The sequence below is a fragment of the Syngnathus leptorhynchus genome, chromosome 1, assembly GCF_054491065.1.
Source record: "Syngnathus leptorhynchus isolate UIUO chromosome 1, UIUO_Slep, whole genome shotgun sequence".
Taxonomy (NCBI): Eukaryota; Metazoa; Chordata; class Actinopteri; order Syngnathiformes; family Syngnathidae; genus Syngnathus; species Syngnathus leptorhynchus.
Window position 1 is genome coordinate 20,375,338 of NC_141195.1, and position 13,151 is coordinate 20,388,488.

At 42.7% G+C, this 13,151-nt stretch overlaps 1 protein-coding gene across 1 annotated transcript; it reads left to right on the forward strand.

Annotated features, from left to right (window-relative positions):
- The first annotated feature begins 634 nt into the window (after positions 1 to 634).
- slitrk1 (SLIT and NTRK like family member 1) lies at positions 635 to 2,746 on the forward strand. Its single transcript, XM_085917548.1, has one exon. The coding sequence runs from the start codon at positions 635 to 637 to the stop codon at positions 2,744 to 2,746; it is 2,112 nt and encodes a 703-aa protein (XP_085773674.1).
- Positions 2,747 to 13,151: the final 10,405 nt, after the last annotated feature.

Here is a 13,151-nt window from a genome sequence, read left to right on the forward strand (position 1 = left end):
CGACTGGGAGCACGCTGAATTGGCGCAAGTTTTGCGCAATCATCGACGCACACTCATCTTTTTTGAGATTTTGAATCCACGAACAATACGTATGGATTGATTTTACGGCGCTGTTTGTTGTTGTTTTTTGTTTTGCTCATTTGTCTGCGCGGCTGAGTGGAGTAAATCACATCTTTCCTCCCCATCATCTTTTCCTCCGCTCCTCTTTTTTTTTTTTTTTTGTCATTCCGTCCGACGCACGAAGAGGAATGAGCGAGGTGAGACGCAGCCGAGAGATGTGAGGGGGGAATGCGGGCGTTTTACAGCCAAGCTTCGGCACCAGGGGAAAGGGGACAGTTCCCCGCGCCGCAGCGCGCCAGTGAGAGAAGAAGGCGTCCATTTGTTCCCCTATTTTTCCGCCAAGGTCAGTCGTTTTGGCTGTAAAAAGGATGCGTTGGACATGACTTCCTCTCGTTTTTAGTCCGCTAAGGCTGTGAAGACGTTTCTGTCAGAAAGTGTGAGCACACGAGCGGGTTAGATGTGTTATACAGAGACTGCCTTATCCAACCGTCTCTGCTTTCTTTTGGACTGATTTTTTGACTCGATCAACAGCTCCTATGTCTTGAGACCGGGGATGTCTTGTCCGCGTTGAAAAATGCTGCTTTGGGTTGTCCTGCTGAACGCGGCTCTTTGTGTTGCCAGTGGGAATGTGACAAGGGACGTGTGTAAGGAGCAGATATGCTCTTGCACAGAGGTCGAGGGAGACGTGCATATCGGCTGTGAAAAAAGGAGCTTCACCACGCTGCAGCACCTCACCGGGCCCAGCTCACATTTTTACCACTTGCTGCTTCACGGCAACTCGCTGTCCAGGCTTTTCCCCAACGAGTTTGCCAACTTTTACAATGCTGTCAGCTTGCATTTGGAGAACAATGGGCTGCACGACATTGTCCCGGGCGCCTTTTTGGGGCTGCAGCTGGTCAAAAGACTGCACATTAACAACAACAAGATGCGCTCTTTCCGGAAAAGTACGTTTTTGGGCTTGGATGATTTGGAATATCTCCAAGCTGATTTTAATCTGTTAAGGGACATTGACCCGGCCGTGTTCAGGGACCTTAACAAACTTGAAGTGTTAATACTTAATGACAACCTCATCAGTGCGCTGCCCATAAACGTGTTCCAACATGTGCCCATTACTCATCTCGACCTGCGAGGGAACAGAATCAAAACATTGCCGTATGAAGGGATTCTTGAGCAGATCCCGGGAATTGTGGAGGTTCTGCTGGAAGACAACCCGTGGGACTGTAATTGTGACCTGGTTTCCCTCAAAGAATGGTTGGAGAATATACCGCCCAACGCGCTCATCGGGAGGGTGATCTGTGAGGCTCCCACCAGGCTGCAGGGGAGTGACTTGAACGAGACATCTGAAGCGGAGCTATGTCCTTCACAGAGAGGCGGCGCAGACACCAGCCTAGTGGCCCCTCCCACACAGGATGAGACCTCAGGGCCTGTGGTGCCACGTCCAACGCCTTACAAGCCCAGTGCAGATGCCAGTGGGCCACCGACACCTGGCGGTCACGGAGCCAAGAGCCGCTCCAAATCACGTGAAAACTGGCAGCTTAAGACCAAGCCCACACCGGGGCCGACAGGTGTTAGCAGGGCCCAAGAGCAGATTGACAATGCCACCTGCCCACAGCCGTGCAACTGCAAGCTGGTCGGCTCCAGGCAGGGGCTCGGGGTCAACTGCGAGGGCAAAAAGATTGAGAGCTTGTCCAACCTGAAACCGAGGCCGCTAGCCGCCCACGAATTGAACATGAGAGACAACAACATCCACGCTGTAAAAAAGAACCATCTTCTGAGCTACACGAGTCTCAACCTTCTTGATCTCGGTGGGAACAACATCAAAGTGATTGACAACAGCACTTTCCAGAACCAGACTGAGCTAAGGTGGCTTTACATGGATAAGAATTATCTGGATACGCTCATGGCAGAAATGTTTGTGGGCCTTGTCAACCTGGAATATCTCAGTTTGGAATACAACGACATCCAGCTGATAGTGGCTGGCGCATTCAGCCCCATGCCGAACCTGAGGGTTCTGTTTCTCAATAACAATTTGCTGAAGTCTTTGCCCCCGGATGCGTTCCTTGGAATTTCTTTGTCCAAAATAAGCCTGCATAATAATTACTTCTCCCATCTGCCTGTGGCGGGTGTGCTGGACCAGCTCAACTCCATCATTCAGATCGATTTGCACGGGAATCCTTGGGATTGCTCCTGCAACATTGTGCCCTTCAAACAATGGACCGAGAGACTCGGTGCTGACGTCATTGTGAGCGATCTCAAGTGCGAGTCACCAGAAGAGTTCTGGAAACGCGACTTTCGCTACGTACGGAACGACCTCATGTGTTCCAGACTCTACGAGCGGATCCCCCCTCCCACCTCCCTGTCCAAAAACAGCACCTACACGCTAGACTCGGGCACGCGCTCAAACTCTTACATTGAGCCCAACCGAGTCTCCATTTCAGTGCTCGTTCCCGGGTTGCTACTGGTGTTCGTCACGTCTGCGTTCACTGTCGTGGGCATGCTCGTCTTCATCCTGCGGAACCGCAAGCGCTCCAAGCGGCGGGACGGCAACTCGTCTGCCTCCGAGATCAACTCCCTGCAGACGGTGTGCGACTCATCATATTGGCACAGCGGACCCTACCACGCTGATGCGGGTGCGCACCGGGTCTTTGACTGCACTACGCATTTCTCCACCACAAACGATGCGTAAAAAGAAGGCCCGCCCCACCTTCTTTATAAACTGGATTCATAAAGGACGCACAGACAGGTGCCCTCACACAACCCAAGCAACACGTTTGTCCCCACGTAAGAGACGGACAGACATTCTTGTTTCTGTCTCCTTTCAGTTGCCGTTAACCAGTTAGTCTGCTGCACAGGGGCCCAGCGCTGTATATTCTGTACATGACAGTCCCTCTCTCAACGACCCGAAATTACTCCCCCCACCCTTGTGCTATTAGCCGCAATCGGACTACAGATGTTTTTCTTTTTTTTTCTTCGGACAGCGAGGGGTCATACTATAAAAACGTGCGGTGTGTGCGCGAGGGTATGGTGCACGAGCGCATGAATGTAAATGTAAATAGTCGGGCCGATGTATCAAATGCATGATGATATTTCTGCATGGTTTCAACACACGCACACATAGCGCGCGACCAAGGAACCATGACCAGCGAAGTGGAGGCCAACCCCCCCTTCATGCTCCATCAGTATGACAACTATATATATAGATATTACGAGAGTTACATATATATGACTATAACAAAGTGCCATTTCTCTATTTTTGTGAAACTGCAGTTAGGATTTGTAAATGTTGTTTTAAACCAGTTTGGAGAGACAAGAAGGAAACAATATTACTATCAGAAAGGACAATGCTGTCAGTGCATGTTCTTTTTTTCTTTTTCTTATGATTTGGTTGTCGATGGATATTGGGGTTATTTATACCGTTCTAGATGGTGCGGGTGTAGCCCCCACCTGCCCCCACCCAACCACACGCACGTCTGCGCGGTCATCCCATTTTCTGAATGTATACGGTGTTATTTTTAATGGTGTGCCAATTGTTGACTCCATGGCGACATGTGTATGAGCATGACGTCACTGGGATGCTTCTGCTGCAAAGTTGATGTAGCTCAAATAACAGTTCTGTGGTTTTGTGTGTCTCTGAATATAGCCTGCTTTGGGTGACAGGAAATTAAAAACATGAAAAACCAAGCCATTCAAATGGGGGGTTTGTGCCGTCATATCTTTCCCCCAAAAATGTTTAATTGAGCTAGAATGATTCGGTCAATAAAAACGTTGCAGGTAAACATAGCATAGATTGCTCTTTATTGTAAAAAAAATAATAATGAAATAGTCCTTCACACATTAAAATGTATGGCTATGATTCGCCCTTATTGTGGATGTTTTTTGTTTTTTTTAAAGCTATCTAACCTTGTACGGACAATTCATTGTATTTACAAGATGTGCTTGAAGTATCTATTCTGGGGGAGGATTTTTGCTTTTGTGAAATGTGGCTTGTCATAAACTAGAGGAGCTACTGTTAGGCTTGCACAATCATGGCATTGGCTCATGCAAGATGCTGTTTACACCATGCAGGTCTGCTTTAGCAGAAAGAAGTGTGGGCACTAAATGCCACACACGTGCTACAAATGCAAAGACACCCTCTGCATTTTAAGTGCAATGTAAAGGCCTTGTAACACATGTTGACACCGCCAATTCATTTTATTGAAAGGGTCTCAAATAGACTCCTTGCGATTAGATTAAGTTTTGTTGAGATTGTAAAGACTTCATGTTAAGTATAAAAAGCTGCATTGAAAGGGGCATGTCAGCCAAACTAGAGGGCCAATGTATCTCCCCCAGGAAACAGATGAGCGCTGTCCATGGTGCTGAATCACTTCCTTTGTTTGTTCACTCGGCAGAAGACATGTGTGACCATTTGCATTCGTGTACCCTTCACTGTTATCTCTCTCACATTAGAAAAATTGCAACAAATGATGGGGGAAAAGAATTTCATGCATAGGCTCAGAAAAATGGATCAATGAATGCTTTGAGTACGCAAATGTTGTGACTCATTTGCGGTGGCCCCAAACATTTTTCACCGTGCTGTGGATTTGCTTTTACATTTCCACCCTGCTTGACCACTGGTACTAAGAACACAGTGGACCTGTGACTCAGCAAGGCATCCCATCCTCTTCAATTCCCGGTTTTGCTCTTCTGTCCAACCCCCCAAGGGGATTTCTGGGAGTCGCTGTCTCTCTCCTGTGTGCTTCAGCCCACGTGATGTTTTATCATGTTCAAATGCCGTGTTTCAAACTACATTTTTATGCTTTGCAATATTTGACCTGCTTCTATTTTGTTAAATAAAGTGTGGTTGAGGTTGAGTAAAACAATGTCCTGCTTTGGGAAATTTTCATTCCAATTTAGTTGACTTTTTTTTTCAAGTCTGTGTTAGTCATTTGGATTACATTTAAATATTAGTTGGTTTTCTGAAATAACCCTGGCACTTGTGATCAAAACCTGAATATTTATTATTTTAAATCTATATAGATCATTATGAAAATTAAAACAAATCAGGATAGAAAAGAATAGAGTGATGTTAAATTTGAAATGTTAAATTTGATATAAAATCAAGTAGACTTTATACGTTGTGACTCTTCCCAATACAATGGACGGTCAATAGAGCAACAAGTTTTAGAGGGATTGGAATTGGCTGTTTTACATGGTGAGCATACAACACTACAAATCTGTTTTGGCCCAGCAGGCAATTCATAGTTACAGGGATACAACCCTCCCAATCCCTTTGTGGAAAAGAAGAGATGCAAGTGGGAAAACCCCATCCTCTCTCCTTTCTTAGGTCTCTGTGGATTTTGCAGTTTTGTTGATGCCACTTCATAGTAATTCAATTTGAAATACTATATGCTATTTTCCATTTAGTGTATGTGCATACTTTGTGCTGACAAGTTAAAGCGATAGTAATTCGAGGAATTCCCGTAACTGAGCAAAAAAAAATGCATGGTAATGTAAGACCCGTGTGATGCTGAAGGATCCGTTTAATGAACATCAAGTCCCCAAGTACTTCGGTGATCTATAAAAAGGCCCCATATTTATTAACCACCCCCCTGTTCTTTAGTGCTGGTTGCTTACACACGAACCAATTGTCTCACACGAACAAGTGGCACCATTGTGCTTGTTATTAACCAAACGTGCCTGAAAAGCGACATTTAATTACGACACTAAATTGTGGCAACACAGAATGTAGCCTGGAGCCGTAGTAAAAGCACAGCTTCACAAGAACCCCTGTAAGTCAGTTTCAGCGTGCCTAATCCGTCTTATGTTATTTATTTGGCTTCTGTTACAACTTATCCTGAGCTGAGCTGAGCTGAGATGAGTGCTGCTTTCTATGCAATGCCGTGGGTTCAATTTGAATACATCTGAAGTGACTCAACACATCCCCCTATGCACATGTGTAACATTTACACCACATAGATAATATGAGCATAATTAAACAGATTCCAATTCATAATCGACCCTGAGATCGAGTGTCGGCCCGTAGCACAACAGGCAAGTGCCGCCCCACCAAGAATGGCCTTTAATCAAGATGAGTGAATGGTGTTTCCGCCAGTCCTAAGTAATGCCCTTCCTCCAGCCACCACTTATTGATTATCTCATTGATTAGAGCCAGTGGTTTCAAACATGCCCATTCCTCATGGCGCTTTAGGCGTTCTGCGGCTTGTACTGATCCGATTACTCTCTTTGCATGGGACCTGAGACCACAACTTGAGAATGAAGCCTATTTGGCAGAAGCTACATTCAATTTGCTAAGACAATCTACTCATATTTTAGGAACACAGACTTTGGCGTTCATTTCATTGAAGTAATGACCATTTGAGCAACGCTTCTCAAGAAAATGCATTCCAAATCGAAACAAAAAGCTTCCTGACACTGAAACATGATGATTTGTACATGTGTGTAATGAAGACTCATGTGAATCAAAACTCACACACCAACACTAAATTCTGTTAGGAAGCAAGCGCGGCCTATTTTAGTCATTTTAATTTGGCAAAGCTAATTTGGATTAGGTCCAAGGAAACCTGGCATTGTTGCTGGTCAGGAAGAGAGTGGATTGTTGGTTAAAAGCACTCGTGAAGCCAAACGCATGCCAACCACAGGGCTGTTTTTCATTGTGCTTTGCAGCACTAAAACAAAAATCTACAGTCACTTAAGTATTTGTTTTGGGGGCTTTCATTTCAGTCCAATAATGAGAAAAAACATTATTCTGGGAATTTGTCAATTTCAGCACAAAATATAAAGAAAAATACTAATATAAAAATGTTCTTTATTCCTTTGATAAGTACAGCACTATGGTGTGTCAGGTTGTTTCACTTTTTGCTTAACCTTATATCTGCAGAATCAGTTGAGATTCAAGCATACACACGAGCCTCTGGATGGTGCAATGCACTCAGATGGCGTCTGTTTAACTGAAAGCACTATAAGAGAAAGCTGCAGTGTTAACACGACGGAGAGAAACTTGCATAAACCGACGCGCTAGGCCTAAGGCACCGGGTCAGAGGACAGATGGAGAGAAAATGACTCATTGGGAGGGGGGAAAAAACAAACACAGTTCACTTACAGTTGGGGATATGGCACAAGGGCTTTGTTTTGCACTGACCATTGTGTTCACTAGCTCAGTGCACTAACAGAATAGATCAATTGGTTTGCATTTACATGTACCTACACTGAATTGCAGATTATACAAATTTGTTGAGCCAGCACACCACTAACAAAGATGTTATAAGGCCTCGATCATCTCGTTTGAAAAATTCTAAATCGACAGGGTCATCCAATTATAAATGACATTTGATAGATTGCTACTTTTGCACTTACTTAACCTTTGCACTCAGCCACCAACTCATGTATTAGTGATTTTGACATTTCACTTCAGATTGTCTTTTCACTTATTTTATGTTTAACAGTTTGATAGAGCCTATGGAAAAGAAAAAAAAAAACACACACAGACAAAATGTGGCGGCCATGGCTCTGTCCGAGCCACATGTCCTTGGGCAAGACACTTGACACACCTTGCCTCAGGTATTACCGATGAAACATAGCCTCTTGGCTAAATTTGTTTCATCTACAGAAAGGTTCATTGATGAGAACATCCATCCATACATCCATTTTCTGAATCCGCTTTGTCCCCACGGGGATCGCGGGCGTGCTGGAGCCTATCCCAGCCGTCATCGGGGAGCCGACGGGGGACACCCTGAACTGGTTGCCAGCGAATTGCAGTGCACACAGAGACGAACAACTATCCGCACTCAGGGGCAATTTGGAGTGCTCAATCAGCCTACCAAGCATGTTTTGGGGATGTGGGAGGAAACCAGAGTGCCCAGAGAAAACCCACGCGGACATGGGGAGAACATGCAAACTCCACACAGGGAGGGTCGGAGGTGGAATCTAACCCACACCCTCCTAACTGTGAGGCGGACGTGCTACCCAGTGCGCCACCGAGCCACTTGATGAGAACAGTCCCTGTCAAATAAACAATTAAAATATAGCTGTCACTTCCAAGTAACTGTGTTCACGCCCACAAAGCACCTTTATTTACTAGGAAGTCAGTTTGCTAATATCTTTACAATGATATGTTCTATGTGCCTCCGCTATTTTAAAAATGGGATTCTGATTAATAGTCTGTTTGTGGAAAATCTAGAAGCAGAAAAACCCACCGGTTTTTGTCAATGTCATAGGTTGGCCATTTTGCCTTGTATATTCAATTGCCGGCAAGTGAAAATGACATCGCAGTGCCTAAGGCCTCAGGTAGGCTAATCACAGTCAAGACTCACTTGTTTACTGTGTTTGGTCATGTGCGGCACTGTGATGTGATGTTCAATTTCCAGCATGTTCTATGACAAGGCTAAATTCTCCCCCTGAGAAGAATAAAAACAAATGGATTCGTCTACTTAATCAATGTTCCTTAAGGCAATATTAATAAAAAATATCAAATGCAATTTCTGTACAAAATTGTCTATTGAAGCTGAGAGGATGAATAAAAAATTATGGAATGATTTGGAATGATATGACATAGAATGACTGACAGGAAGTCATACAGCATTCCAATAACGATTCAAAAGAATATTTCCAAGACAATGGTGAATTCGGGGTGTGCGCAGGCCATAATACATTAGAACGTGGCTTACCCCTGGACTTTGTTGTGTGCATGAGGATAGCCACAGAAACCTAGTAGTTCCAAAAGAAATTAGCCAATTACGAAAAAAAGAAAAGATTTACTACTGAGGTTTGTTCACACCAACACACTCCTTGAATTTGGAAACCGATTGACAGTTTAATGGGCAATGTGTGGAGGTGTATTCATGAGCCACAAGTACAAGGGATGTGTGTTGCAGTGCTCCGTGGTGCCCTCAAGTAGATCTACTGAATATGGAGAGGTGTTCCTTTGATTAATAAGATATTCTAAGCTTTGCTTTTGACCAAAAATTGACAGGCATTTGCCAACCCTGAAACAGTGAAACATGAGCACAGCCACTGTAAGATAGACAAAAGAGCTACAATAAAAACTAGGCTCTGCGGCTTAGGTCCGCATTTCCGGGGATGTATACTAGTGAACCAACCAACCATGCCATGAGGTTTCGTGGCCCAAGTTGACCACTGGAATTAAGTGGTGAGGGCTGTGATTCACTCTAAGTTGTAAGAGAAACAAAAGGTGTGGGGGTAAACTCATGAATCTAATGTCAGGTAACTCTCATGGCCCACTGTTGAATTTTGCATGGGACAAAGTAGAGGAGGGTCGATAGGACTTTGGGCAACAAGAACGCACAATATTTGAGACCTATCGTGTTACACCACTTATTGTGGTTTTTCCCGAAAAAAAAAAAAAAAAAACATAAAATAAAAGTACTGCTTGCAGACAGTGTTTTTTTAGGGTCTGTACTGGGGAACCCACAAAGGTTGTGAGATGGCTACAGATATATTACTTGATTGATTGAGAGATTGATAGACACACTATCTTATAACATCAGGCACATCTTCTTTTCGGTGTTTCTTTGATTGTATTTAAAATTAGACCTATAACTTAGTGAGAAATGAACATTTTAGGGTCGGGCCACGACAAAAAATACCTCAGATGGACAGCAAGTTGGATTCCACTTGCAAAAGAGCTTCTTCTGATGTTGGATTTTCTCCCCTTGGGGGAAAAAACTTAATGAGAGACAGAGCAAAGAGAGCTAGCAAGCCAATCTATAAACTGTCACGATTTCTCCCTTGACGACTGCTTGATGGATGACTGCATTCCCTTGTGGAACCAGAACACCCTTTGTGAGGGTAGCCATGAACCACCTTTTTGAGATCTAATTACAGTTTCCTCTGTTTTTAAATTCATTGGTTCACCTGAGTCTGTTGGTTCAAATGCAAAGTGTTTCACTGAAAATATCTACAGTATATCTGCTCTCTAAAATGTTGGTATAAAAAGATAATGTGCATGCCAAAATCAGAAAGTAATCGACAATATCCACATCTGCTGATGCAATACGCCTCAAATCGGAAAGAGGAAAACGGTGCATAATAAAAGCCGTCTGCACAGTTGGCATAGAAAAGATAGAGGAAAAAGAGGGTTCATTCTATGGGGATGGCTCTCGCTTTTCTAACCCTCTTCTCTTTGCTTTTTATGCCGACCTCCCCGGTTCTTGCTCTCTCCCAGGGGCTTAATTTATGGTTTGCTATAGAGATGCGAATGTCAACCCACGCTCTCCTCTGCTTTTGTTAGCGAGCTAAAAGCATTACAGACTACATATAGAAGGTGCGCACACATGCAGCTGCCAAGCATACAATTTAAATGAGTACAAAATGTGTATTTTCTTATTTTGTGCAGTTGTGCTCACGTAACTAGTTTTCAGCCTCAATCCATGGAACAGTGAACAATCACCCAAACATTTGTTTGGAAATTTGAGAATTTTCAACAATATCAAGTATATGATATTATATCCCAGCAAGTCCAATGCAGTTTATGTTGATCAAATTCACCATGGGGAGTACAGTGGTGAATTGGTTAGCAAATTCATATTCGTAAATAGAAGCAACCTATTATGTTTGAGCATATGCAGAGTTAGCCGTCATCTTGAATCAGGAGTCCCAATATGATCTTCTCTTCTTTTTACATTAATTTTGCATTCACTACAACTATTGAAATAAATGTGTTTGGCCCCAATAAATTCCAAGCGACTCACAAAATTCTTTAACGATTTTGACAATGATTGGTATGTTAGAAACATCAGATGTGGTTATATTTTACTTCCATACCATGTTACTTTGTATAGCAAAACATCACTTCATGTCCATTTTCCCTCATTCTATCAGGCAGTGTGAATAAACATCAATGGCATCTGACATACCCCGTACCTCAACATTTTTGACCAATTTGGATAATCCAACGTACAGTAATCCCTGTGACGTATTACATGATGTGACACGGGACAATTAGGCAACCTGTGATCTGTATGCCATCAAAAGTGTATTTAAAAGTGGGATATGTATTAATCTTGTTCATTGGGAGGGATCCTGTAAAAAAAAAAAGTGCTTGGGCCACATTTTAAAAAGTAGTGAATGCAAAATGAATGCAATGATAACATTTGTGCATCTTTTTTCCAAGATTTCACAAAAATGTACATACCATGGTAAAAGGGGAAGGAAAACGGGACTAGCCAAGTCAATCATGCATGCATACATGACCAAAATGGCTTTAATTTCATATCCCGTCAGTCACACCTCCCACTGCCAGATGTATTTTTATACAAGATGGTAGGAGGATTTTGAGCTTCATTCATGAATGAGCTATTGGGAAAAGTACAACATGCCGTCAAACATGATTAGTGAGCACCAACAACAGGAGAAAATTGAGCCAAGCAATTGAATCCATGAAAATAGTGAAATGCAATTTTTGCCTCTGAACTTCACAGTCTTTTCCAAAAGCTCTATTTGAACAAGATTCAAAACAACATGATGGCAGGTAGCAAAATCTGAAAGTGCAAAGATGAATACTTGTCTTGCTTTGGATGCTAACAGTTCTTTCTGTATTGGCAGCACCAACGCAGACGTCAGTCTTTTTTTTTTTTTTACTGTATTCCCACAGTCCCCACCTCACCTTCACGATTCACATTTTTCTAAAAACCATAGGCTGTGTCAATTTTGATGTGTTAAACTTGCGTCTCCATTTTAACCATTTTAATTTCACCCAAACCACATATCTGCCCCCACCTCATTTGATTTTGAACCAGTTCTTGTTACAAAGACACAATTACTCAGCCTATCAATCACTCTAGTATCCTTTGATATTGGAGCTTCAGACCTTATTAGAACGTGCCTTTTTTTCCACTGATGCGGCTCGGAAGAGGAATGGGGGAAAAAGGAGAGGAATTCAAAAGTTTTACGCATGATTACATGGCACATCTTGTGGGTTCAAAGTGAAATGCGTTCTTTAAGCTTTGCTCACAGTTCGATCTACGATGGTTTCCGTAGTAACCATAACTTGCTCAAAATTGGGTCAATGACTAGCCACTTCAGTTTAGCTATGGTTCTCGCCACATAGTGAATCATATGTTCTGTTTTTCCTTGACAATTCCAACAGTTCAAGGACATGCACACACTCATGCATGCACATGCGCACACGCACACACACACACACACACACACACACACACACACACACACACACACACACACACACACATACACATACACACACACACATGCACACACACACATACACACACACACACACACATGCACGCACACACACACACATGCACGCACGCACACACACACACACACACACACACACACACACACACACACACACACACACACACACCTATTCCTTACCATTTTTAACTAAATCCTCTATGGACCAATTAGATTTCCTGGTCTGGACAGTATTTCAAGGGCATGTACAAGTATGCACACATAGGCACACGCACACACAATTTGTTCTTGAAACAAGTACACATGGGCCGAAAAGTTTTCTTGTTACTTACTTATTACTTATGGATTAAATGTTTACCGAAAATAAGTGGTATATTTTTCTTGGTTAAGATGACTTAAGAATGATTGACTTACAAATTTACAACTATCGTAAAAATTCTTGCTTGTACTAAAGAAACAATTTTCTTGAAAAATATTATTTGTTTCAGCTTACTGCTGCTTTCTTAAAGAAATATTACCTTAACTTTAAAAATAATTACCAAAAACAAAGCATTCAGAATGCATATAAGCACCTTGTAGTGTAAGTAGATTTTCCACACATTTTTAAAGAGCTCCGTCTCATTGTGAAAAAGTGCATTTCCAGCGATTCTATGACATCAAATAGAACATATGAATAGCTGCCAGTGTCCCAAAACAACTAGTAGTATGCAATGATAAAACCATCGAATTAAAATAAAATACCAATACAAGCATCAACATTCAGTACTACGTAGCTAACCTTTGACAACCTTTCCTTTAAAACAACAAAAAAAAACAACCACTGACAGAAAGCAGAAGGAAAATGTGTGTTGTCATAATTTACTGTAGTGTGGTGGTGGATAACAACATTTGTGCATGCAACATTCAAAACATAA